Consider the following 27,724-nt stretch of genomic DNA (forward strand, 5'->3'; position numbering starts at 1 on the left):
TAGCAAGGAGACCAGGCTTTGAGCAAGAGTAGCCTTTCTGCCCTCACTTTGGCCCACAATACCCTCTATCTTCTTTCCCAGGAAACGCTGGGATGGGAAGAAACACATCTAGCAGAACTTGTTGCCCTCTTCTAATGTTGGGCTCGTGCTGGGCTCAGAAAGAAAAGTACAGGCTCCGGGGGAGAGAGAGAAATGCACACAGGGCGGGCTGGCCTCCTGGGTGCTCAGGAGGGGCCTCAAAGGCTTCACAGAGGAAGAAGCCTGGGAAATGCTAACTGTTCCCAGTCCTGCAAAGCCCGAGCTCATTCAGAGCCCCTCTCAGCTCTATAAGGGGGAGACTGAGGCTCAGAGAAGGGGCTCCAGCAACTAGGTCGTGGGCTGGGATCTGGCCCCTGCGGTGGCTCCAACAACCTCACTCTACCTGCCACTAGCACGGCTCCCTAAAGGGATGGCACTGCGGGGGGTGAGAATGGGGTGGGCAGAAGCTGGCCAGCTCTCCCAGGCTCCTCCTGGCAGCAGCCTGGGACAGACCAGGGGCAGGAAGGAAGGATAGGCCAAATCAGAATCATTTCTGATAAGATAATCAGGTGTGCGTTGGAGGGGGAGCATGCTGGAGGTCGACACTGCCGAGGAAATCAGTAGACCTCGTGAGAGGCTGGTGGACCAAGACTGGGAGGAGGCAGAGGTCTTGGGGAAGTGGGGCCTCCCTTGGAGAGCTTAGGAGGCCAGTTCCTGAAGCCTGGCTTCTCTCTGCCCACAGGGGCAGGACGTGGACCCTCCTGCAGGCTGGACCACCTTGTCCCTCACTCTCCTTCACAGGGAAGACTCCACCAGTCCCTGACATCATCCTGGCAGTGCTCCACCATGTGTCTACAAGGCCACAAGGTGCTCCACTCGTCCGGTCTACAAGGCCGTCAGCTCCTTCCCCAGCACTGGGGCACACCATGCAGCCTGAGGCCCTCCTTCCCACAAGCCCTGTGACACGGAGTTCCCAGAGTCACAGAAACATCTATGAACTGGAGACGGAGCCCTGAATTCCCGCCTGGACCTTGCCACCACAAGATTTGGGTTGGGAAGAATCTTTTGTTTTCTTTGGGCCTCAGTTTCCCTACTTGTACAAGGAGATCGGACCTGTCCGCACATTCTCCTGCAGCTAATCTTGTATGGACAGAAGGCGTCAAGTGCCCTCTTACAGATCCAGCCAGCGACAGGCTCCTCCAAGGAAGACACTCTCTCCTGGACTGAAACCAGCTCCAAGACCCAGTGGGTGGCCCGCCTCCCCTGGCTTCCAGCTGCCTCTGGGTTTCCAGGGCCTGGCCCCCAGGGAGGGCCTAGGGAGGGGGCGAGAGCCCTGTGGGGCCTTGAAAGGAGGCAGAGAACCCGCCATCTCTGGGCACTGCTGTTTATCTACCCTGTAAATACTGCTTCACGAGACAAGAGCCACCCTGAAGGGGTGCGTGGCCCGGGGGACAGACAGGCTTCTTCAGCGACCGGAGATCACCTCACGAGCGCACCGAGTGCTCGGAAGTCACGGCAGGAGGAAAGCAGCCTAAGGAAGGCCAGCAGGGCCTCTTCTCCCCAAAGGGGATGGAAGCTGCTGAATGGCTTTTGGCCAGGCCCGCATGAGGCAGAACTGAATGAGCCCCAAGCCAGTCTCCCCAGCTTTGTCTTGGCATCATTCTTTGACTTTATTCTTCATCGTCACATTTTTAGGAACAGTAATAACCCCTCACCCATTGAGCATAGTCATAGATGAGGTTTCCTTTGCTCCAAATCAGTCCTGTGAACCGCTCTCCACACCCCCGTTTCGCAAATGAGGGAGCAGAGGCCGGAAGGGCGATGAGCGTGGTGGGGCGGGCTGCATGGGGGCCCCCGAGCCAAGGGCAGAGTGGCCACCTCCCGCCTCTTCACACTCGTCCTGGGACTCGGAGCTTCGGGAGTTAGTGACTCCTGCCTCTGTCCCTCTGCGGAAGATGAGGCATGGCCAGCCCTGGGCGGTCACCCGGTCCATGGCAGCAGGAACAGGCCCTTCTCCTGGGAGTCAAAGGCTCAGTCTGAGCATCTCAGGCTGTCCTTACAAGTTCGTCCTGCACCATGCCAGCCAGGGCCACAGAAGCAGGGAGTCCTGGGGTCCTTGTTGCTGCCTTTGCGGGGTCAAGAGGCAGGGAGAAAAAAAAAAAAAAAAAAAAAGAAATACAAAAAGAACTTCCCAGCTGGCTGCTGGCAGCCTTGGTAGGCTGAGTCAAATGTGTTAAAAATGATAAGGAATAATTATTACTTATAATGGAATAATTCTGTGCCAGACGCAGCACTCAGCACCTTCCATAATGATCACCAATCCAATAGGTAAGAATTGTGCCCATTTTACAGAGGAGAGGGTCTAAGTCTCAGAGAGGCAAAATGACTTTTCCCAATCCATCCAGGTCGCAGATAGGAGGCTGGGAATCAAACGAATCCGTGTTCCCTGAGGGGACGGGGAGATGTTTTCCACCAGGGACTCAGGGCAGCGTGATCTCAGCGATCCGGGGTGGACAGAGTGTCTCCTGTTGCCTTGGTTATGTGACTTAAACGTTTTTTAAAGATTTTATGTATTTATTTCGAGAGAGTGAGAAAGAGAGAGTGTGTGCAAGCAGAGAGAGGCACAGAGGAGGAAGGAGAGGGAGAGGAAGGAATCTCCAGCAGACTCCAAAACCAAGAGTCAGATGCTTAACGGACTGAGCCACCCAGGTGCCTCGATTTCAATTTTTTTTTCTAACTCCGATTTGATTTGCACATAAGAAAGTCCATTTTAAAGTGTGTGACAGTCATGTGCGGCACCGACACCATCAAGAGTGAGAGCATCTCCCTCACTCCAGGAAGTTCCCAGCCAACCCTCTCTCCCTCCCCCAGCCTGGCTACGAGGGATCTGCTTTCTGTCCTGACAGTTTATCGGAATATCCTATGAATGGAACTGCCCAGTGTGTAATCTTTGAGGCCTGGCTTTTTTTCACGAAGCACGATCCAGCCAGGTCAACGTATGCATGTATATATGAGTAGCTTATGCCTTTTTATTGCTGAGTACAACTCTGTTGTACAGATATGGCACAATTCATCTCTCCATTCACTGTTTGGTAGACGTGGTACATCTGGGTTGTTTCCAGGTGGAGCAGACGTCAAATAAAGTTGCCGTGAACATTTGCACACAGGTCCTTTTGTGGGCAGATGTTTCCCTTTCCCTCGTGTGGATACAACACAGGGGAGGCATTGCTAGGTTGAGGATAAGTGTGTGTTTAACCTCATAAAAATCTGTCAAACTATTTTCTGAAGTGGTTGTACCATTTTGTGTCCCCACCCCCAAGTAAAGAGTTCCATTTGCCTAATGATGTCCCAACCCTGGATGTGATCCTTCTTTTCCATTTTAACGCTTCCCATAGGTATGAGATAGTATCCCTCTGTGGTTTGAACTTTTATTTCACTAATGACTCATGATGGGGAGCGCCCTCTTCATGGGCTTAACTAGTCATTGTACATCTCTGGCAAAATGTCCGAGCCCTTTGCCTATTTTTTATCGGATTGTGAGAGAGTTCATTATGTATTTCGGCTGCGGGTCCAATTCCAGATATACATGTAGAAAGACTTTCTGGTGTTTTGTCTTTCTTGCCACTGCTTTTTGAGGAATCGAAGCTCTTAGTTTTGACCTGTCCAATGTGTCCCTTCTTTCTTCTGTGGCGAGTACCTTCCTTGTTATCTCTGTCTCACCCAAAGTCACAAAGGTATTTTTTATGTTTCCTTCTGGAAGTGTTAGTTTTGGTTCATACCTTTAAGTGGATTACCCATTTGGACCGAGTCAATCTCTGTATAGGATACGAGGGTTGAGGTTTATTTTTGTTCATCTGGAGTCTCCAATTTCTCGGATCATTTATCGAAAAGACTCACCTATCCTAATTGAATTATCTCAGCACCATGGTTGTGTGGTTGTGATTTCACGGTTGTGAAATCAGTTAGTGTAAGTTCAACCACCAAGTGCTTTTTTCAGAATTGTTTTGGCTATTCTATTCTAGACACTCTTTATTTCCATAAAAACTTAATGACTTTTTCCAATTCTAAAACAAACAAAAACAGTCTGCTGAAATTTTTGAATTACCATTAAATTTGTAGATCACTATGGGACTGTAATTGTCCATCACCAGAAATTGACATCTTACCAACACTGAGTCTTATGATTCATAAACAATCTATTGTTAGATATTCTTATGGTTTTCTGTGGAGAGGCATTTTGATGTGTATTGACTGCCTCCTCCATTTGCATTCTCCAACTTGGCTGGAGCCCTGAGGCTGGAGCCCTAGATCTTTCTCCCATACATCCAGCAGAGGCCTATGGACAAGAGCTAATGAGGACATATAGAGCTACACTCCCCAACCACTGCCTTGTGCATAGGGCGCCCAATGATTCTAAATTGTCACACTAACATTTACAAATCTGTTAAATTTCACTTGTATTTTCTTACTCGCCCCTCTGTTGACCACTTCTTCTCTACACCCTCTCGGCTGATAGGGGGTTGTCACTCTGGAATTTAGTTCATCGGCTTGCCATGCAAGCTCAACCCTCTGAGAAGCTAAGAAAGTACCACTTTGACGGGGCGCCTGGGGGGCTCAGTTGGTTAAGCATCCAACTCTTGGTTCTGGCTCAGGTCATGATCTCAGGGTCTTGAGATCTAGCCTCCTGTTGAGCCAGGCGCTCAGCATGTAGTCTGTTAGAGTTTCTCTTTCCCTCTCCCTATGCTCTCCCCCCCTCTAAAATAAATAAAATCTTAAAAAGAAAAAAAAAAAAAGCGTGGCTTGGGCTCCCCAGGCCCTGGCCAACACTTTCATGGGCAGAAGGGCTATAGGGAGACTGGAAAAGGGGTAAGACTCCTCAGGTGGACGTCTGAGGCTTTTCAGGAACCCGGACTCTGACTCTGGCCCACTCCTATGGCACAGCCAACAGCTCATCTGATCCCCAAGGAGGAGCGGGTCCCCTAAGTTCCATTGTAGGAACTCGCCAGGGTCAATGCCATCCCTGGGAGACAACCTCCCCATCGTCCCTTGCATTTCCTGGTCAGGTCGTTTCCACTATTTTCACTGGTAGGCAGGGCACTGCCATTTTTCAGATGAGCAGAGGGATCGTGTCCCCCAGAATCTTTGGGCCCAAATGCTCTCTAGAGCGATCCCACCCTGCACTAGGCTCTGTGGGGAGCCTAAAGACCAGTGGAGTTTCCTCGGGGCTGGCTTCTGGTTCCCTCTGCCCGGACTGGAGCTCTGCAGACCTGCTTTGAGATATGGCACTTCTGCCTGAGATGGCTGAATACGGGTTCCCAACGGTGTTCAAATTACCCATTCAGCCCAATGGCACTGATCCTTGTCCTGATGATGGCAACTTTAGGAAGGATTCCTACAGCAGCCCAGGCTCAGTGCAGCCACTGCCTGGCAGTGTCTGCCATGGCACACAAATGGGGCATCTCTGCACACATGCCCAGGTGTGATACCTGCCCACTATCAGAGCTGGGGTGCTGGGGTTCTTAGGGGGGCTCCCCTCTGCCCCCCAAGCCAAAGACACAGGCCCATCCAGCCCAGGAATCCCGCTCTTTCGAATGTCACTCTGGGTGCCTCGGCCCACAGAATTCCCTGTCTCAACAGTCAGGGAGCAACTGTAGGGCCTGAGCTGGCCTCTCCCTAGGCACCCTAAGGAGTGACAGGTTACTGTGTGTGCACCCCTAGGCTCCAGCAGTATGTTTAGAATAGGTGGTTCCCAGGGGGAGGCTGTTTGATATAAAGGGATTTCTGTCTTACAGGCTAGACTGTCCACACACAGGCAGGTGAGGCCTGGAGAGAGTCTCTGTGCCCAATCACGAGACCCACAACTGGCAGGGAAGGACCTGGGGTATATTCATTAAAAGACCATGGTCGGGCGGACAGGGTGTGCGGCGCCTGGGTGGCTCTGTCGGTTAAGCGTCCAACTCTTGATTTCAGCTCAGGTCATGATATCAGGGTCATAAGATCAAGCCCTAGCTGTGGAGCCGGCTTAAGATTCTCTCTCTCCCTCTGCCCCTCCCCACAGCTCTCTCGCTCTTAAAAAAAAAAAAAAAAAAAAAGTGTGGTGGTGGATTAGCGATGTGTGACCCAGCAAGGTATGAGGCACGGAGGGACGGCTTTGAGCTCTACAAGCTCCATCAGCTCTCCCTGCTCACCCAGGCGGGTCACGTTCCTTCTCCCTCCTGTCTGGCACTCTCGTTCTGCCTGGACTTTTCTGGGGAGAGTCCTCAGCTTCCCTCCCCCCCCCCCACTGTCTACAGAAGCCACCCTTTGCATGTCTGAACAGCTCCGCTAATTAGAACATTCTTCCCTAAGCACACCCCGAAACCACCTCCCAGGCATGTCTATCCTTTGGATCAGATTCTGGATGGTGACCTTCCTAAGCCACAGAACTACTGAATGGAAGAATCCCCAGCCCGTGGCGCTGTCCTTGCGTCTCCACGCCGAGCTGGTACTCAGAGGTACCCCAGAATGAGTAAGGCCAAGGCGGGGGACTAAGGGTCTACAGCCCTGCCCGCCCCCACTCCATCCCCTCCCCCTACTTAGCTTGCCCAGCAGAGCACGTAAGAAAGTTGCTTCACAGACCTTTTCCTCTAGAACAGAGAGAACAAGAAATACACAACACGACACTTTGGGGTCCAAAACAAAACACCAAGGACAGTGTTAATAAATACATAAAAATGTAGATATCTGGATCTCAGAGGTACAAGAACGTGTGTCCTAACGTGGGCAGGCTGGGGCTCACAGGAATGACTCAGTGTGCGTCCCAGCATCCCAGGGAGGGGCAGCAGCGGGGGGGAGAGGGCACAAGGGGGCCCCCTCCAGGGCCGCTATTCTCCAGGGGTTGCAGACAGGGACCCACTGCTCCTAGTCCTCCAGCCTGCTCAGAACAGCCCCCATACCCCCGCCCCTAGGAAGGAAGCCTGGTAAGTGCCTCTAGTACCTGTTGCAGAGTCCGGGAGACCTTTGCATGACTGAGAGTAAGGACCCTTGGGAGAATTCCTGGGAACCCAGGAGGCTTCCTGAGAGGTCTAGAGAAGTTACCTGTCTTTGGAGGTAACATGGAGGGCAGCTGAGGTCCCACAGCCCTGCTCACTCCCCACTCCAGCATGGAGCAAGGCTCATATCCTGCTTGGGGTCCCTGGGCCTGTTGGAGGGGGACTCTGGTCCCCAGCCTGGGGACATGACCACACCCCCTTGCCCTAGCACCACTAACCTCTGGCCCAGCTCGAGCCATGCGGGAGAAGACCCCCGACTCCAGGAGGAGCGGTCTTTGGCGGAGACCAAGGCTTAATGGGGCACGACCTGAGAACTCCTGTTTCTGTGTCCCACAAAGTGACCTTCCAGGTCTGCATCCCTTCATGCCCCAGCGTGACGGCCAAGGTTGACACTCCTGCTTCAGCGAGCAGACTAGCACCAGCTGGCCCTGGATGAGGGGGGACACACATTTCAGAGAGTTGAGAGCCTCCTTCTCTGGGCTGGGCTGAGTGAAGTTGGGAAGCACCAGAAGGAACAGGAAATGCCCTCCTCGGCAAGGGCAGAGTGGCCAACTCTGCCTTCCAGCTGGCAGAGGTGAGCTGGACTCTGCTCCTGGCCTTGGCAGGAGGAGCTATGTGGAGCTCTTGCTAAGAAGAGCCGGGCCTGAGATGAACTTGCCTCCCCACCGATCCTCCCCCAAGCCCTGCAGCCAGAGCCTCCTGACCACACGCACCCGCGCCCCTTTCCCCATGGACTACCCTGAGAACTCTCCTCCTCACCTTCCCTGCCCCACTTTGCCTCTCTGGGCAGGGGGCCCGGACAGACTAGGTGTGGTCCCCACACGTGCTGGCAAAGGCAGGCAGCTGGAGGATCCAGCATGGGGCCCAAAGTGTGGCCGTGAGGAAGAGGGGCTAGACGACCCTCAGTCCCGCCAGGAGACAGACAGGAGCCCCTGAGAAATTTGGCTGTGTCGCCCCCAGGTCTCCAGTTAGGGGCTTTCCCTGATCTTTTTCGTCCTCGCACACCCACATCATGGGGTGAAGTGCCATAACCCTAAACTAGAACAACAAGAAGGCAAATAATTTAAAAGGCAGTCTGTGTTTGCCCTGTCCCGCTGTGTGTCCTCCGAGCCCGGCCCTCTCTGAGGCAGCACACACTGTAAACTTGACCGGTGGGAGAGGCAAGGGGAGGTTCATGTGACCAGGGACGTGGTCGGGAGGCCGGTGCCTGGGGGCTTCGGGGCTTCCCTGAGCTGTCCTTTATCCTCGGAGATGGGTACAGGTGCCCTGGTCCAGCCCCAAGGCAGTCCCCGGGGGGCACTGGGGGAAGTGCCCCAGGACACCCGAGGGCTCAGATTCTGGGGAGGAGAGTGGTGCTGGGTCACTGGGGAGCTGGTGCCCAGAGGCCTTGGGAGCTGTGTGGGCTGGCCATGCTGATGGTCATCTGCTTCTGTCGGCCACACGGTGGGCTCCACAGCATCTGGAGGGGCCTCGGATCCTGGCAGAGGGCTCCCGGGGGTGGAGAAGGGTGGTGGTGAGGTCAGGTGTGGGTCCAGGCTGGCGTCGGGGCCCAGGGCCCTTTTGGTACAGGACTCACAGCAGAGCCGGTGGTAGCCAGGGATGGAGCAGTAGCGATCGAGAACTTCCATCCGGCAGAAGATGGACCGGTCCCCCGTGCACGGCTCTGCTGCACATACAGCACAAGGACTGATGCCGGGAGGAGGCCTCCACCCCCGACTCCACCCAGCAACAGCAGGCCCTCCATCTCCTGCCCTCGCTGGACCCACTCTAAAGCTCTTTCCCGGAGCGTGCCACAGTGCTGCCTGAGGGAGACACTGGCCAGAGTAAGAGCCTTTATTCTATGGAAGAGGAATTAAAACTCCCTAGAGCAGCAGTTCTCCAAGGAGGGTCCCCACACACCAACCATCAATATCACCTGGAAGCTTGCTGGAAATGCTGATTCTCAGGCCCCATCCAGCAGGACCGAATCAGAAATTCGGGGGATGGAGCCCAGCTCAGGATTTCAACAAAACCTTTGAGGTGATTCCAAGGCAAGGAGAAACCTGAGAATCACAACCCTACATCACCTGTCATCAGACTTGGTTGAGAAGTGGAACCCCCGCAGTGGGGGAGGGGGCTTGACAAAGAGCCATGCCCAGGGAGACCAGATGGTCAGTGTAGCCTGGGCACTGGCGGGGCTGTGACCTGCAGCAAAGCTTGGGAACTCTGCTCTCGAAGAAGTGGGAACCCTCTGCCCCTCTCTATCAACCCAAAGGAATTGATCCCCTCAGGCCAGGGCCAGGCAGATGCCCGGCAAACCCACATGTGGGACACACAGATGAAACATCCTGGTACCGTCAACAGGCATCTGAAGACCTCCACCAATAAATCCAGAATGAAGCAGATCTGGGATCCAACTGAGGCTCTGCTGCTTAAAAAGCATGAGCCCTTGAGCAAGGCATTTAAACTCCCCAACCCTGTTTTTTCTCCTATAAAATGGAATAATGCTAGACTCTGCCAGTGAATAATAACTTCATGAAGACAAATACCATTTATGAAGTTCCTGACACACAGGGCTGCCCTCTACACTAGTTTCATTTGCTTCAGTTCAAATAGCATCTAAAAATGTTTTTGTGTTTCTGTGATAATTCCAGGTAGGTCTCTCCAGACCATGTGAAGGCAGGAACTCTGCTTTCTACTAATTTTTGCCCCAGGGCATGGAGGGGAGGCTGCAGGGGTGGGATGGGGAAGAGGCTGGGGGCTGGTTTTGGGGAACATGATAGATTGGGGGGAAAAAAATGGAAAGGCAGTGGCCTCTAGGTGGCGCCAGAATTCCAGGACCAGAATCCGGAGCCCAAATGTACTGCGCACCCCCCTCCAGCTTGAGCAGCCTGGAAGGGGGTGCGGAACAGCAGTAAAGAGGGAGCTAGAAGATACTCTGAGCACATCTAGTGAGTCCCCCACTTTCTTTCTTTCCTTCCTTTTTTTTTTTTTTTTTTTTTTTTTACAAATGAGACCATTGAGTTCAAAGAGGTTTAGGGATTTGCATAGGGTCACACCATCAACTGGTCCTCCACTAGAAATTAAGGTCTATTTTTCTGCTACTTGTCTTATCAGACCCTTATCAGTCCTTGAGAAGGTGAGGAACTAAAAGTGAAGGAAAAAATTCTAGGAAGGAAGCTTAGAACATAGGCCCTGGTTCTTGGCAGGTGTCCAGTCAATATTAATTGGTGGATTGGTGGATGGATCGATGGGTCGATGGATGATGGATGGATGATGGATGGATGGGTAGATGGGCAGATATGTGGGTGGATGGATGGATGGATGGAAAGATGGGATGGTGGACTAATGAGCTCCTGATCATGAGGCAGAGAGAAAGCACTATTATTACTATTTCTGATGTTAGCTGACAGCTAGGCAGGAGTGCATGACTGCCTCACTTAATTCTCTCAACAGCCCTATGAAGACAGCTCAGATCTATAACTGCTTATCCAAAATCTTGAAACCAGTTGGATTCATAATTCAGAACTTCTGAAGTTTGAGAAGTATTCTTCATGTTACAGAACAATCCCGAGTGGGGAGTGGGACATCCCCTTGTAACTACAGCAATGTTTCTATAGCAAAAGAATAGTGATCTCTTGCATCAGGCCAGATTCTAGCCTGGTGAGTTTGCACCAAATTTAGGGAAACACTTTGCAGCTCTCAACATTTTGGCAGTGCAGGTAAGGGTCTGTGGACCAGCATGGGCAAGACCCGCAGCTCACAGCTGAGGAATCAGAGGCTCCAGGAGGCTAAGGTCACGTGGACTGGAAGATGGGGGTGTCCACCCCCCACCCACAGTCCGTGCTCGGGACATTACAACCACAGGAAGGTCTGGGGAGGAAGTGAAGTTCCGAGATACACTTACTTGATGATATCTTGTTAATGGGATATAGGGGCCCAGACTGTGGCACCCACTCTTCTTCTGGGGTCACAGGTTCCTGGATGTCAGTGCTCACTGTAGAGTTCTGGAGATTTCCTGGGAGCGGGGAGAAGCAGCTCTAGGGTTTGGGATTTCGAGGGGGCCTGGATGCCAGCCGGGCTGGGTTTCAGGCCTCAGCTGGGGGAGCCTGGCCTGTCTCCCCCCCCCCATCCTATCCAGCTCACCTGCACAGGCAGGCAGGCTGCAGACCTGAACGGTGTCCGGCTTGTCCCCCTCACACTGCCCGAGACTGTTGGCGTTAGTCCGACACACCACCTGCCGCTGCTGGATGCCCTCTCCACAGGTGGCAGAGCACTGGGCCGGGAAGGCAGGCCAGGCCCCAGCAGCCGGGGACAGGGGGACAGGTGGAGAGACAAGAGGGAGGGGGTGGTGAGCTCCAGAGTCCAGCCAATGCCCAGGACAGAAAGGTGCAAAGGCACTGAGTTTTTATGTGGCCCAAGGGACATGGGAAGATGGCAGTGAAGAACTTCCCCAGGACAGAACGCTCACGTCAGTACTCTTCCACTCGGAGCTCCCGGACCCTTTGTGTCACCTAAGCAGCTCAGCAGGGGACCTCGGGGACCCCATTCCAGCCTTTCTGCCTGGTCCCACCATGTTTAGTCTGTGCTCCCGGGGCCTGAAATACTTTGGGTATCATTCTGGCCAACCCCCTTGTTGCAATCCACCAGCCTGAGGGACCTGGGGCAGGTCCACTCGCTCGATGGTATCTTAGTAACAGGATGGAGAGACCCGGGTTGCAACACTTGCTTGGCTGAGTGAGCTGGGTGACACGGGCGCCCCAGACCCCTCTAGCTCTGACATTCAAAGGCTCTGTGACCCCGTGTACCAAAACTCAGCCAGCAGAGGCAGGCTCGGAAGTGTCTTCTTCCCAGAGAGGGCAAGGCACAAGAGCACAGTCTCCAAGGGCCACTGTGCACCTCAGTTCCCGGGCCTCATCTCCTCTGAGAGATGGAGGCTGGTGGCGGCGGCTCCCAAAGAGCAAGGCCACCCGGGATGACCGGGTCACATGGCTTGGTCAGCACTGCTCCCTGCCTCTCCTAGTGGGATGGGGAAGACCTTACAGACACGTACTTCTCCTGCTGGGGCCGAGGGAAACACGAGCACAGAGTGCCACACAGACTGTGGGATGACATATCGCATTCCCACCCCCCAGGATGCAGAATGACAGTAGCCCTTGAGGGGTCAATCTTACCAGGGCAATGAACTTCCACTCTCCCTGCCCCCTCCCCAACCCGCCGTCCCCCTGCTGTCAGTTTTCTCCAAAGCGTCTTCTGTAGAACAGCTGTCTGTTTATTTGTTAAAACAAATAAAGCTGTAGGTTAGGGAGAAGAAACTAAAGTCTGCATAAGTCGTGCAGGGATTTGGGATTATTTAAAAATACCCTTTATTATGTAATGTTTCCAGCATATGTTAAAGTATTGGAAAGTCGGTCCTGAGAGCCTGTTCAAATACCAACAGCAGCTTTCATAAATCAGCATTCGGGCACATTTTCAAATACTGTGTGGCGCCTTCTTAAACTTTAGATGCACTTCGTTCCATTGGAAGTGATCGTTCTCCGTACTCCTGCGCTTTCCTCTCACGCCTGTTCTGAGGTTTACCTATCTCGCGTAAGTACAGTTCAAGCTTATTTATTTTTCTCTGTCTGGGCTATTTTACTGTATGATCAGACCCTGATTTGGGGGTCCAATCCCCTACAGATGGGCAGTTAGAGTATTGCCTGAAATTCCGCGATTACAATAAGCACTGTTGTGCTTATCCTCATGACCAAATGAGGTCTTAAAAATTACGGCAAAACATAGATAACCATCCCATTTACTATTTTAACCCTTAGTAAGTGTCCAGTTCAGTGGCGACAAGGGCATTCTCATTGTAGTATGACCATCTCTACCACCACGCCCAGAACTTTCTCCTTCCTCCTAAACTGAGACCCTGTCCCCTCTAAACACAAACTCCCCCGACCCCTCCCCTAGCCCCGGGCACCCACCCTCCTACTCCGCTTCTCTATGAATGTGGGTAAGTGGAATCACACAGCATTTGTCACTTCATGTCTGGCTGGTTCCCTTAGCATAACACGTTCAAGGTTTGCATCAGATGAACTTTTAAGAGAAAACTCAAGGCAGAAAATTTCCCCATGGCCACTTTGAGGGCTTAGCCAAGAGAACTTAGACTGAATACTCCTTCTTAAGGTCTCTCCTTTCCTACTCTGTCCTTCCAACATCGAACTTTCTTCAGAGCTGCTAGGTGATCTTTTATACCTGGAACCAGAGCTTGGAATGCCCACATGAAAACCCCTCAAGAGTTTCTCACTGCCTTAGGATACATTCTAACTCCTCACAAAGACCCCATAGCACTGACCCCTGCCTGCCTCTCCATCATCCTGTAGGCCCCATCCCTTCCATTCAGCTCCAGTCCCACTGTCCTTTTGGTTTCTGGAACATGGCAAGGTTGTTCCTGCCACATGGTCCTTCTGGGGCTCATCCATCAGGTCTCAGCTCAAATGTCACCTCCACAAGGAAGCCCTCCCAGATACATCACCCCCATTTGCTTCTGCACAGCTCCAGCTGCAACCTGTTAATGCTTTTGTTATTGGATTACTTATCTCTTCCTTCTCTCTTATTGGACTAGATGCTATACAAGGCCAAGAATCACATCTAGTCAACGATGGATTCCAGACATTCCTAGTATAGTATGCCTGGCATGTTGTTGGCACTCAGTAAATATTTCTTGAGTGCAAGAAAGTGCTTCCGTTTGCTCACCTGTATCACGAGGATATTAGCTCATGCCTCCTAATTCTGACCCAGATCTAGGTGAAAACGGAGAGTGAATGAATAGAAAGGCCTAGCCTAGAAACCTGGCCCAGCAGACCTGGGAGCTGTTGGACTTTGTTTTGAGAAAGATCAGATGGGATCAGATCAGATAGGGGAAAGAAATGCAGTCAAAGACTCTCTGCCTGCAGGGAGCGTCACACCTTTTAGCAATGCCTCACCCAGAGCCACCTTTTCTAGGACTCCCCAGAGAAGGTACCTGCTGGTCCAGCCCCTCCCGCCCTCTGGGAACAACTCACCTGGGACCAGGCTCCCATGCGCCACTGGGCTGGACAGGGCACGCGGAAGCAGGGCCGCCGGGCCTCGGGCCGGTCCCCAGGGCAGGCCTTGACTGGCATGGCCTTGTGGGTACTGTTGGAGAGGGGCAACAGGCACTGCACACCTCGGGTCTGCACCCCTAGCTTCCCACAGCTCCGGCTGCAGGCACCCCACTCCTCCGTCACCCACCTGGAGAAAGACAAGGCAAAAGATGGAGGAGAGGAGGGGCTAGGGGGACACTTCCTCGCAGGGTCACGCCCACCCCTTGAATCACTGCAGGCAGGAGCTGGAGAGTGGGTTTGAGTTTCAGAAGGCTTGGGAGCCAAGACAACCACCTGCCTGGGTCTGCAGCTGCCAGGCTGTGTGCCCTTATGGAGGTCACTTACTCTCTCCTCTGTTTCCTCATCTGAAAAATGGGTATAATTCCTCTTGAAATCTGGCACCTTGCATGTTTGCAGGCAAGCTATTAATGCCTCTGAACTCAGCTGCCTCATCTTCACATCAGGATTCCTTCAACACCTGGTAACTAGCAGAGTGTCTCGCCTGGGCAGGTACTGTCCTAGGTGCTGAGCTACGGCGGGACACAAAACAGAGTGGCAGCTTGTAGAATTGAAGCCTTTCCCCTGAGCCTCCTGGGACAATTAAAAGGACTTGTATACTTAGAGCACTTGACAGAGTGTGTGCACACAGCAGGCGCATAATAAATGCAGGTACTATTATTACCACCATCAGCACCTGCGGAATTTTGGTGCTGATCGGCTAAGCTGCTGGTCTCCAATGTCTTCCAGCCCAGAGCAGCCCCCAAGAACACGAGAAGTAGACAACGCTGCTGTCTGAGTTAGACAAAGACCAGACAAGGGTTGGGTTAGTGGGGTGGGAGGCAGCCCCCAACTCCTACTTCCGTGTTTCCTGAGACATCTTTTAGTGAATGAGGGCTCTTTCAGCCAACCCCTTCCTTTAAAAGACAAAAAACAAAAAGGCCCCAAACTTCACTTGGCGGTTTACAGATGAGAAGCCAGGTGGGGTGACCCGCCCATGACCACAGTGGAGTGAGCACCACGTGATCTGTGGCCATGGACATTGGCGGAAAAATGGTCTGCATATGGCATGAAAGGGATGTGCAGATGGCTGGGGAGCAGAGTATCCCAGCCCAGGCCTGGCACAGGGAGGCCACTGTGGGCTCTGTGCCAGTCACCAGCTCCCCCTCCCCCAGCCCCGAGGCTCCCTCAGCCTGAGGGAGCAGAGCTGCTGTGAGTCAGCAAAGCCAAGTCAGACTGCTCAGACCCCCAAGGATTCCTGAGGAGGCTGGAGAAAGGCCTCGGCTCTCTGCCTGGGGGCTAAGGAGGTGCTGGGGCTACTTCTGTGACAGGCTCAAGGCCAGACATTGAATCCCTGACAAGTCATAGCTCTTCCTCTCCACAAATCCCCCTCCAAATAGCCCCAAGAATATGACCTTGTGCTCAAATGAACCCGTGTCCTCAGACCAGGGAACCCCAGTGGGGGCTAGAACACGGCTGCGGCTACGGCCTATGGCCCGGAGCCCATAAGCGCTGAAATCCACCTCATCTCACAGACCCCTCTTTGAGGGAAAGCTATGTTTCCAAAGTGGGCCTTGGTTTCCCCATCTGTTAAAGAACGCTGGAAGGGGCAGAACAAAGGGAGCACCATCCTTCTTCCGGGAGTGGAAGTTAACCCAGAAGCCCCACAGGGGACAGGTGGGCCTCCACACTCTGGGGCCAGAGGAAGTGGGCCTGGCAGCTCCCCCTCCTGGCCAAGGGAGGGTCAGCAACACCCTTGGAAATGCAGTCACTCCTCTGGGACACTCACGTGGGCTGGGCACACGGGTGCTGGTTGCAGCGCCGGCGGATGGGCTTGGGCCTCTTCCTGTGGTCGCACAGGTGCCGCTGGACCATGTGGTGGTCACGCCGGCGCCGGCAGCCATATTTGGTAAACTGGATCCCTGTGGGGAGGGCAGGCTGACTTGGGCCCGGTCCCACCAGGCCCCCACAGCTCTGCCGGGGCCTCGGGGATGCCAAAATCTGGAGAGCCTGGAGGGCGAAGCCTACCCTCCCTCTGTGCCTTTGCACCCCTCCCACCCCAGTCGCTTTCTGAAGAAGCCTTGATCCGTCCATCTCCCATGTCCCTGGGTGAGGGAGGAGGGGACCTGGCTGGAGGACTGCCCCTCCGCCAAGCTGGGGAGCCCTCGCAGGGTGCAGGCCCAGCCTCACCACCAATCCAGCATCCCAGCCCCATCCCCGCGGCCCTGCCCAAACAGGTTGTCACACCCAAGACATCTTTGAGGAGACAGTGAGGCACAAGCTAGGGACAGATCAAGTGGAGACAACGCTGGCCCCCAGACACTCCTGCTCCTCCCCTGAAAAGTCCTAGGCTGCCCTGACGAGGCCACCAGACGGCCGGACGGGCCAGTACCTCCTCCACAGGACTTGGTGCAAGGGGCCCAGCTCTTGAGCGCCCACTCGTAGGTGTCCGTCTCCTCCAGAAGCACGTTGTTGCTCCCGATAAGAGGCAGCAGGTCCTCATGGATGACGTACTTGTAGGCCAGGCTGCTGCGGGGACCCCCCTTGGCGGGGGGTAGCACCTGAGGAGAGACAGAGGAGGTGGCACAGGACTAGAGAGCAGAGAGGCAAGGCCAGCATGGGGTGGGGGGGGGCAGGGAAGGATGTGAGCTCAGCACCCAGCCTGGCCTGGGAGGCCATTCACACCAGCAGCCGTGCAGCAGACTTGGGCTACACACCTGCTTCCCACAGACCTAAGTTCTAATGAGGGCAGAAACCGTGTCTGTCAGCTGGTCCTCCTCACCAGGGCAGCCACACGCTACCTGACTCCAGAGGATGGTCTATAAGGTAGACTCTTATCGGACATAGGATGGCCAATGGTTTCTCCCATCCTGTCTGGCTTGTCTTCTCATGGCTGTCCTCGTGTCTTCTGATGCACAAAAGTTCTCAGTTTCCACGAAGACCAATTAACCTATTTTTCTTCTGTTGCTCATGCTTTGGGTATCACAACTATGATCCAAGGTCATGGGATTGAGCCCTCTGTTTTCTCTAAGAGTTCTAGGTTTTTAGCTCTTGTACTTGGGTATTTGATCTATTTGGAGCTCCTTTGTGTATATGGGGTGAGGTAGGGATTCATCTTCATTCTTTTACATGTGGATAATCCTGTTGTCCCAGCACTGTTTTATTTGAAGAGATTATTCTTTGCCCACTGAATGGTCTTGGTACCCTCGCTGAAAAGCACTGGCCATAGATGTATGGGGAGTCAGAAAATTAGGGTGACGAGAAATACAGATTCAAATAGATTGAATTAATATGCTGACCCCAATAGGCTTCAGACCCTTCCCTCTTGGACCTTCTGACTAGTGAGGGCAACACCAGGAACAAAACCTGTTCCTGGTATCCCTGCCACCAGCCAGTGCCAAGGGCCTGCAGACAAAGCCCCTCCTGGTCTAATCCCCTGCATTAACAGTCCCTGCTCTATAAGCCCCGGTCTATGGTCTAGGAAGAGGTGGTGTGGGCAGAGGTGGCCCCAGCAAGGACAGTGACCTCATCCCCTTCACAGGAAGCTGGCAGCATGAGACGGCACCCCAGGTCACTTGTTGGCAAGGCCATAATGCCAGCAGACACCAGATGATGCCAGCACAACATGGGGAACCAACCCAGGGGCCTCCTGCTCATTCCTAGGCCCTATTTCTGACACTGCATTAAGGAGACTCCCTCTGACAGGAGGACAACCACTTCTTTCTCCTTCATCATTTGCCATCCTGCCTGCCTTTAAGCACAGAGGGCACCTTGGCCTTGACCTTGCCCAGGCTGCTTAAAGACACTGCAACAGGAGGACTTCAACAGGTCGGTGCTGACTCAATAGTGAAGACAGTGAGCTAGGGGAGGCTGGGCTGGGGCACCAAGGCAGTGGACAGGGGCTACCGTGCAGGGTGGGGGCTCACCAGGACAGCAATGGCTTCAGGCAGGGGCCCACTGGTCTTGAGGCTCTCCTTGGTGTCCTCCACCACGTACTCCCACTCCAGGCCCATTGCAGTAAAGGTCCGGCTCATTGCTTCCTTGCCCTTGGGGTTGAGGATGAAGCTGCCTGTGACCTGGTTCTTCACCGCTGGCCATGGGGAGAGGGTCACACAGATTTCTATTCCCCTTCACAGGAGCACTAGCCAGTCCTCCTCTGGGGCACCAAGACTTTCCTAGTGAACCCCTTGGGGCTCCCTGTGACCCGTTACTCCTTTCCACCGGAGGCTTCGCAGTCAGATGAGTCACCACACTGATAGCAGACAGCTTCCCTGCTTCTGGACCCTGGTGCACCCCACCCTGTCCTCCCTTCCCTTCCTCCTGCCTAATCTGCACTCATATGGAAGGCTCAGCATAATTCTCCCCTCCTCCAGGAAGTCTTCTTTGATTGCTCCGTCCTCAAGAAATTGCCCCCCTCCCCGCCCCCTAAGACTTCTATCAGAGAACCCTAAGGCTAAAAATACAGGCTCTGGAGTCAGACAGATCTGGGGAAGTTACATAGTTTCCCTGTGTTGCCTCAATTTCACCATCCATAAAATGAGAATCCTAACTATACCTTGCTCATAGGGCTGTTGCCCCATGAGGATAACTGTGGTACCGCACTCCCACCTATGCTCCATGGGGCTCTGGCAACAGTTAAAAGAGTTCATATGCGTAAAGTACTAGGCGGCATGCGTGGTATGCTGCTGGCACTCAATAAATGATAAGTGTTATTATTATCATCAGTACAGGGCCTGATACTTGGCACTGTTGTCCTTACAGATGTCTCATCCCCCCCACAGCCTGTCACCTTCATCTTGGTGTTCTTGGGGCCTGGCCTAGAGGAAGAGTTTTAAAAACATCTCTATATTTCTACCCTCTAATGTCCCGTCAGTGAGTAACTTGCAATTTGGTCCTGAAAGTGCCTGGCAGGTGGACGAGAGGTATGCAGGTGCAGACACCCCCCCCCCCCCCGGGAAAGGCCCTGGTGTCACAGCCTTGGCCACCCTGGAAGCAGCAGGTCAGGGTAGGGCTGCAGCCAGGTACCCAAGCCTCTCAGGCAGGTAGGACAGCAAAGGCTCCAGAGGCTGAGCATGTCCCCACTCGGTGAGGAAGAAAACCATACTGCATAATTATGCAACCTGAGAGCCAATGATCAGAGAATTAACCACACCCCTGTCACTCTGCTACCTGCCCCTGTGGACTCCTCACACATGTCCCAAGGCTGGTGCTACCATGAGCCCACATTGAGAGTCAGAGGCCCCTGAGGGGCAAGGGCTTGTCCCAGACTCACAGAGAGCTGGTGGCCCAGCTTTCCAGGGCACCAGCCTCCCTAGCAAGCAGGAGGAAAAGAGATACCCCTCATTTCTCATTGCCCAATCTCTCTTAGCCCCCAGAAATTGCCAGACCTGGGGCTGGGGCCGGGCAGCTCCTCGGGCCAGGTCCAGCCCCAAATCTTCCCACCACCCTGTCTGCTCCAACACCTCTCGGCAGTCGCCACTCCCCTCCTCAGGCTGTACACCCCTCATTCCAGGGACGGTGGGCTGGGCTCCTTGGGGACGTTACCACCCACGCTTGCCTGTGAGTCCTGGCCCGACCGCTGACCCACGCTGTACCCTGAGCGACCATGGGCGTCCCTCATTTGACTGACCTTCACTTCATTGTGCTTTTCAGATACTGCATTTTCTACAAACTGAAATTCTGTGGCAACCGGGCCTCAAGCAAGTCTATCAGTGACATTTTTCCAACAGCAGTTGCTCACTTCACATCTGTGTCCCATTTTGGTAATTCTTGCAATATTTCAGACATTTTCAGTATGATACTTGTTCTGGTGATCTGTGATCATTGGTACCTGGTGTTCCTATTGGAATTGTTTTGGGGCACCAACCACTGAGCCCACATAGTGCAGGGAACTTCACGGATCAATGTCATGCATGTCCTGACTACTCCATGGATGGGCCTGTCCCCTGTCTCTGTCCCTGTCCTAGATAGAGCCTGCTTATGCCCTGAGACAATAGTAAATCAGGTCAACAAATAACCTTTCAATGGCCACTAAGTATTCCAGTGAAAGGAGGAGTCACTGACTCTCACTTTACATCAAAAGCTGGAAATGGAGGCGCATGGGTGGCTCAGTGGGTTAAAGTCTCTGCCTTCGGCTCGGGTCATGATCTCAGGGTCCTAGGATCAAGCCCAGCATCAGGCTCTCTGCTCAGCGGGGAGCCTACTTCCCCCTTTCTCTCTGCCTGCTCTCTGCCTATTTGTGATCTCTGTCTGTCAAATAAATAACAATTTTTTAAATCTTAAAAAAAAAAAATAAGCTGGAAATGATGAAGCTTGGTGCAGAACGCAAGTCCAAAGCTGAAACAGACCAAAAGCCAGGCATGTTGTACTAAACAGTCAGCCCAGTTGTGAAGGCAAAGGAAAGGTTCTTGAAGGAATGTGTTTCTCCAGTGAACACACAAATGATAAGAAAGGGAAACAGCCTTATTACCAATATGGGGAAAGTGGTCTGAACGCAAGATCAAATAGATCAAACCAGCCACGACATTTCCTTAAGCCAGAGCCTACCCCAGAGCAAGGCCCTAATGCTCTTCAATTCTGTGAAGGCTGAAAGAGGGGAAGAAGCTGTAGAAGAAAAGCTGGAAGCTGAGAGAGGTTAGTTCTTGGGGTTTAAGAAGCCGGACCCCATAACAAAGAAGCAGAAGGTAAGGCAGCGAGTGCTGATGGAGAAGCTGCAGCGAGTTATCCAGAAGACGCGGCTGAGATCACTCATGAAGGTAGCTAAGCCCAACAAGAGATTTTTCAGTGTAAAAGAAGACAGTCTCCTCCTGAAAGATGCCATCAAGGCCTTTCACGGCTTGAGAGGAGCCTCCATGATCATCACGAGGGTGATGGGCGGTGCCAGAGGAAAAGTCCCAGCTCGAGGCGAGCACAGGGGAGACAGTAACTGCAGGCTTCTCCTCCCCTCGTTTCCTTTCAAAGAGTCCATGTCCCCAGATTCTCGGAGAGTCTAACAAGTTTGGGCAAGACCTTGGCCTTCACTGCCAACACTGCCACCTGACCCAGACTTCTCCAGAGAGCGCGTGCCCCAACAGGCAGGCACACACGCACACACTCACTCACTCCTGCATACACACCTTGCACATGTTCACTGGGGGCACGTGGACCTCACCCGTGTGTGATCACACGATGTGTGTGGCAACGTTGGGTCTCAGTTCCACTCCCCTCCCTGCCCAGCTCCTGTGGAGCTCCAGACCTCCAGGGAACTCACCCAGTAAACACATAGGCAAGCCAGCCCAAGCTGAACCTGCCCTGGGTTCTAGAAGCTTCTGTCTGGACCCCTACAGGACTCTGTGAGCAGCCTCCCTCATAGAGCACTCCTCACCTCTGGAGGAGGGAGGAGTAGACTTCTGCAGGAGGGGGTGGGGGCCAGCGCAGCAGTGGGGGGTGGGGGGTGGGGGGTGGCCGGGCAGAAGAGGCAGGCCAAGGAGGCCCAAGGGGCTGCTGGTATTATGGACTCATCTGAGGGGTGGGATAGGAGGAGTGTCTGCAAGGTCCACCTTCTTCGGAGTAAATGAGCCTTCCCTCCTTGCCCCCTTCCCCCCTCCTGGCCCCTGTTCTCGCAAAATACCCCAGAGTTGGACAGACAGGTGGGCAGGGAGTTGGCCAAGCCAAGCCAAGCCCTCCAGACTCTCACTCCCAGTGCAGAGTGGCGTGGTAGGCAAGGGCACTGGGCTGGCAGACAGCCCAGACTGGCTCACTGCGTGGGTGAGTCGGGGAACACAGAGGGCCCACGAGCCACTGTGGGCCTCGATTTCCCCTTGTGCCTCTTGCCTATTTGCACTGCGCCCTTTCAGGTGCCTTCCAGAGCAGCCTGGCTCTATTACAGATGTGTGAATGCAGGTGTATTCTCCGAGGGGTGAAATTTCCTTAGGATGCTTTAAAACATTTTCTATTATTTTGGTGATAACCTAAAAATAGGAGTATCAGCATTTCTGTAATAGATGAGCCTGCCCAGAGACGTTATGTTTTGCTTTCATGTTTAGGAAGAGCTGGTGACAAGCAGTGTGACCAGGTGGGCATAAGAGGTAAGAGGGGCCTCTGGGATATGCTGAGGCCCAGCGTCATCATGGCGTGCATGCCCTCTGTGAGGGGTCTGAACACAGAGAAGTGTGGGAGAGCCCAGCCACTACCCAGTGTGGGGGCGGCAGCCTTCTCTGCTTGCTCATTGAGACCCTGCTCCAAACCATGCTTGTGTGGTTTAAATTGATATTAATTCACCTACAACACACTTGGCCTTTTAAAGTGTGGAATTCAGGGACGCCTGGGTGGCTCAGTTGGTTAAGCAGCTGCCTTCGGCTCAGGTCATGATCCCAGCATCCTGGGATCGAGTCCCACATCGGGCTCCTTGCTTGGCAGGGAGCCTGCTTCTCCCTCTGCCTCTGCCTGCCACTCTGTCTGCTTGTGCTTGCTCTCGCTTCTCTCTCTATGACAAATAAATAAATAAATAATCTTTAAATAAATAAATAAATAAAGTGTGGAATTCAGGGACTATTGGACCACTATCCGATTCCTGAAGACACGTCATCATCCCCATTTGCAGACCCTCCTGTGCCCCCCACCACTGGCCCCTGGGTACCACAAGTCTGCCCTCCTGTCTCTCTGGATTTGCCTGTTCTGGACACATCCATTTGTTTGGCCACCAACTTGGTTTCAGCACAAACGGAACACAGCGAACAAATGAACACAAAAATCTCTCCCGTTAAATTAATGTTCTCAATTTGAACTTTGTTGATTTATCTCTCTTGGCTCTGTAGTTGTATAAATACTATAAGGAGTGATTTAGTGATTGTGTTTAAGTGTCATTATAATAAGAATAATTGGGGCACCTGGGTGGCTCAGGGGGTTAAAGCCTCTGCCTTCAGCTCAGGTCATGATCCCAGGGTCCTGGGATCAAGCCCCACATCGGGCTCTCTGCTCAGCAGGGAGCCTGCTTCCTCCTCTCTCTCTGCCTGCTTCTCTGCCTACTTGTGATATCTGTCAAATAAAGAAATAAAATATTTTTTTAACAAAGAATAATTTAAGGGTCCATGTGGCAGACTGTAAAAACGGCTACAAATTCCTCCTGTGCCAGCGTGCACACCTCCTTGCACTATGACTCTACCATACTTCCCACCAAGAGATTGTCTGTTGCTACCCCCTGAGTCCGAGGTAGTCTTGGCCATGAGACTGCCTGGGCCAACACGATATTACCAAGCATGACATAAGCAGAGACCTGGCAAGTACTTGCTTGCTCTTGCCCCCACTGAGAACCATGTGACAGACACCATGTGAATAATCTCAGGCTAACCAGCTGGGGACATGGCCCTGTCAGCCCCTCATACTGGTTAACTGCCAATACCAACCAGTATCTAATGGGCTGATCTGATGCTGCCTTTGTATGGGGGAGTCCAGACAGAGAAGCAGAAGTAACATGAGAGGAGCCCAGCTCAGACTGAAGGTCCACAGAACCATAAGCTAATATAAACACTTGTTTGAAACCACAAAGTCTGGGTGTATGTTACACAGTAAAAGGAGACTGATACATTGTACAAAAATGGTTTTCCTTCGAAAGAGGTGTACAGTTAATTAACAGTGGCTTCCCCCTGGGGAAAAACAAACTGCTCCGGGAGGGCAGGGGATGCCCTCTCACACCTTCTGAAATTTGAATCATGGAACAGGTTGTCTATTCAACATAAGTTAAAAAAATAAAATTAAGGGTTCCCTGCCATCATTCAAATTTGTGAAATCTCCCCTGTTTTAGAATGCTTTCCTCTGCCCTCCCAGCTTCTCCACAGCTCAGACCCCAGGGCCTGACGGCCCCTCTCCCAGCTCCCCGGCACTCACCAATGTGGTGGGGGACCTTCTCCAGCTCCTCAATCTGGATGTGCCGGGCACCCGCTGGGATCTGTACCAGTTTGAGAGCTCCTGCCACAGAGAAGGGATCCGTGGGCATCTCGAACTGGTGGCCTCTCTGCCCAGTAGTCTGCCCCCCACCCCTAGCAAGTACCCAAGAACCTGTTTCTTCATCTGTAAAAGAGCAATGGGCCCTTGTCCACAAGGTGCTGAGAGGGTCAAATGAGATCCCATTGCTTAAATGCTTTATCAAGTCCAAGGGCGGCGTGTGTGGGGTTGATGTGTGGGTAAGCACGCACGCGTGTTAGGTATTATTATTCCTCACTTTCCTGAGCCTCCTTTTCTCTCCTGATGTCCCTCCCCCTTTCTTCTCACACCTTAAGGGATTTAGATGAAGATCCAGCGCAGCTTCTCTGCTCCCAATCCCAGCCCTGGAAACAAACCTCTCACGAAGCTGTCACTCTTGCCCCCACAAGGAGAGGAGAGGCAAAGCTGTGACACTCTCAAAGGGGAGATGGAACTAATTCATCCTCAAGTGTAAAGGACTAATACCTGGCCCTCTTCATCAGCCACGTGTGGCCAGACTGAAGATGGGGAGGGAAGTCAAGGAACTCAAGGTACCAGGAGTTCAAAGCAGGAGGTACCACAAGGTTACCAAAAAAGGGAGGGAGGAAGAGAAAAAGCATTCCAGTCCCATCTGGGCTACCTCTTCAGACCTGTCTGAGCTCTCACTCCCCCCAGCAGTCCTGGGGTCAAAGAGATGGCTGAGCTCCTATCATCCCACACTAGATGCAGAAAAATGCTTCTGAGCTCCTGGGCCTAAATGCAGGCAGCATGCCCTGGAAGAGGGGGCACCCAGGTGTAGCTCCGAGCTCAGCAGCCGGGGGCAGCTTGGGAAGCCCGAGGCAGGCTCCAGGTGCCTCCCCCACTCCACCCCCCCCACCCCCGAGCCTGAACTGCCCTTCCCCGAGCAGAGGAAGGAGGGCCCACATGGCCAGGCCAGAACCCCAGCCACTCCTGGTCATCTCCCCAGCCCCAGGCTGCTCACCTGCCTGCTTGGAGGCCTTGCCCAGTGTCCCCTTCACAGTCCTGCAGTGAGAGTTGTCGCCGCCACAGACCCCACACTTGTCATCTGCCTTCATGGATCCCACCTCCTTGTCACAGCCGACAGGCTGAGGCCAGAGGATGGGTCAGCAGGGGAAGGTTCCCATTCCCCCTGCTACCGTCCCCATGCTAGCAGCCCCTGACTCCCTCCCCAGTCCCGAGGCCCCACAAGTTGACCAGGGACCCAGAGGCACTCCTGGACAGGTCTCTGCCACAAACTTGCCATGTGACAGGCACAGATCTTATTCCCTTGAATGGGGCTGGGGACATAATCCCTTTTCAGCATCCGGGATTATGCTAAGGACCAAGTGTGTCATGGGTGGGGCAGGCAAGGAGAGGCTGGTCTCCCCAGGGAGCAGGAAGAGGGGCAGGTAGTGCAGCCCTCCAGTCTCCCCAGGGAAGCCAGAAGGTGGGGGGCCCAGAGCAGGACACCTACCACACACTCGCCACGGGCACAGACGCTATATGGGTCCCGGTAGCTGCAGCGTGTCCCATCGTGGACCACCTGGTTCATGAAGACCACATCCCCTGTGTCTTCTGACCGGCAGATCAGCTCACACTTCTGGGCATCTGTGGACAGAGACCATGCCGAGTTCCCAGTCATGCTCAGAGAAAGTAGGCTGGCCCAGGAGGACGCCAGCACCTGTCCCAAGCATGAAGCTCCCTAGCCAGCTCCGAGGCGCTGGGGGGAGCCCTGTGGGTGGAGCTGGGACTTAAAATCCCTGCGTAGTGACCCTGGGCAAATTATCAGACCTCTCTTACCCCTGATCAGTAAAATGCCACACAGGACGTTAAAGAAAATCAAGTGATAAAATAATAGTAATAATAATAAACCAATACTTAGTGAATGCTTACTATATGCCAGATGCTTCCAAAACCTCCACACACTATTTTCTGTTTTTTTTTTTTTTTCTTTGTAAGTAGGCTCCATGCCCAAGGTGGGGATTGAACTCACAATCCTGAGATCAAGAGTCATGTGCTCTACTGACCAAGCCAGCCAGGTACTTCTACACACTCTGGATATTAAGATGCAAATGTCATTTGTGAATGAGCTCATTTAAGTTTTTCAATACCCCAAGGAAGAAAGTTCTAGCATTACAGAGGAGGAAACCAAGGACCAGAGAGGCTAAGAAATTTGCTCAAGGCCACACAGCCACATGCTAAGTAGAAGAGCCAGGACTCTAACCTAAGCAGTCTGGCTTGAGTCCCAAACTGACCTCTCCCTACACTTCCCAAGCCGCATGTATGATGGTGTATCTTAACATGTTTGTCAACATTGGGAGGTTGTGTGAAAGTAAGGCAGAACAGTGATCTGGGTTTGCATTTGCCAAATGAAGCTGCAGTGAGAGAGGAAAGGAGGTCCTTTCTAATACTAACAACTGGTTGTTCTCTTCTCTCTCTGGGCCATTGATGTCCTTAAAAGAAGGTTCCAGAGAACATATAAACATTTGCTTGGTTTCTTAGAAAAAGGGAGGCTGGGGCTTAACTAACTTTCTGGAATTTGTGAAAAGTCCTGGGAAAACCCAAAGTCCGGCTGCCCCAGGGGCCTCGAAGGAAGCTTGTTTGGATCTGAATGGATCTGCAAGGCTTTCAAAGCAAGCCAGCCCCTCAGCTCAATCTTTAAGGAACCATCTGGCTCCCTCCTCCTGGTCCCTGAACTCCCAGGATACATCTTGCCCCAGTACACAGGGCTCAATCCAGAACCATAGCTTCCAATAACACTTCAGATTTCATGCACAAGAGCCAGATTCCTGGTGGGATCTGAGCCAGGGGGAGAGGCATAGGAGACCCTAACCTTCCTGAAGGGTTAGGGACCCTGACCAGTGCGACCCAGGCCAGCAGCCATGAAAGCCCACCGACAGTGTCAAAGGACTGGCAAACTCCCTAGAGTGGGAAGAATTCAAAGCAGAGGGAAAATACTCTCTATCATCATGTTCCAGAGAAATCTGTGCCCTGGTGTGCAATAGACAGGCCTCTGAGTTCCCTTCCAGCATGAAGACTGTCATTCTAACTATGAGCTGAACTATCAAGGGTCTTGTAATTACTCCTTTGGAACCAGGGCTACAAAGAGGTGGCCTGGGGCTCAGGAGAGGAAAGGCCATTCTAGTAGGTGCCATCTGAGGCCGAGAGCTGCATGGCAGGGGTTGTCTATCTAGGACCATGGAGAGGCTGGCAGACCGAGAGGACACAGAGGCCCATGAAGGCTCTAAGATACCTCGAACCGCAGCCCTTCACTGGCATCTCTCTGCCTCTAGGAGAGCCATCAATGGAAAGGTCCTGGCCCTGGCACTTGGTCCCAAAATTCAACTCCTCTGCATGAGTCCTGGGGCCTGTGTCTATCCCAGAGCAGCCAGGAGGGAGTCAGTATCAGGATCCGCCTGCCTTTCAAATCCTCTTCACTAACTGCTCGAACAGTAGCAAGGTCAGTAGAACCTAGAAACACAGTAGGTACTAGGGCAGAGCCTCTAGGGACGGTGGTCACACAAAGCCAGGGCACCTGCACCCGTAGAGTGCCTTCTTGTACACATACGGACCCATATCAGGGGCACCAACCCAACAGCCAACACTACTGCCGGCCTCAATGGCACCTCGGGGGGAAGGGTCCATGGTTCGGGG

General features: G+C 53.2%; 1 protein-coding gene across 3 annotated transcripts in view; it reads right to left on the reverse strand.

Annotated features, from left to right (window-relative positions):
* Positions 1 to 6,688: 6,688 nt before the first annotated feature.
* Positions 6,689 to 27,724, reverse strand: part of ADAMTS14 (ADAM metallopeptidase with thrombospondin type 1 motif 14) — a 72,992-nt gene continuing 51,956 nt past the window's right edge. For 2 of the 3 annotated variants that reach the window (XM_059170023.1, XM_059170022.1), the window contains exons 13-22: positions 25,545 to 25,678; positions 25,053 to 25,176; positions 23,996 to 24,076; positions 18,058 to 18,221; positions 16,524 to 16,692; positions 15,921 to 16,053; positions 14,075 to 14,282; positions 11,175 to 11,304; positions 10,936 to 11,046; positions 6,689 to 8,715 (exon numbers count right to left, since the gene is read on the reverse strand). In XM_059170023.1, coding sequence (XP_059026006.1) covers positions 8,222 to 8,715; positions 10,936 to 11,046; positions 11,175 to 11,304; positions 14,075 to 14,282; positions 15,921 to 16,053; positions 16,524 to 16,692; positions 18,058 to 18,221; positions 23,996 to 24,076; positions 25,053 to 25,176; positions 25,545 to 25,678 — 1,748 coding nt within the window. In that variant the 3' untranslated portion in view covers positions 6,689 to 8,221. The remainder of the gene's footprint in view (positions 8,716 to 10,935; positions 11,047 to 11,174; positions 11,305 to 14,074; positions 14,283 to 15,920; positions 16,054 to 16,523; positions 16,693 to 18,057; positions 18,222 to 23,995; positions 24,077 to 25,052; positions 25,177 to 25,544; positions 25,679 to 27,724) is intronic. The other variant, XM_059170024.1, reaches the window with a different exon arrangement.

This window comes from Mustela lutreola, chromosome 4 (genome assembly GCF_030435805.1).
Source record: "Mustela lutreola isolate mMusLut2 chromosome 4, mMusLut2.pri, whole genome shotgun sequence".
Classification (NCBI taxonomy): domain Eukaryota; kingdom Metazoa; phylum Chordata; class Mammalia; order Carnivora; family Mustelidae; genus Mustela; species Mustela lutreola.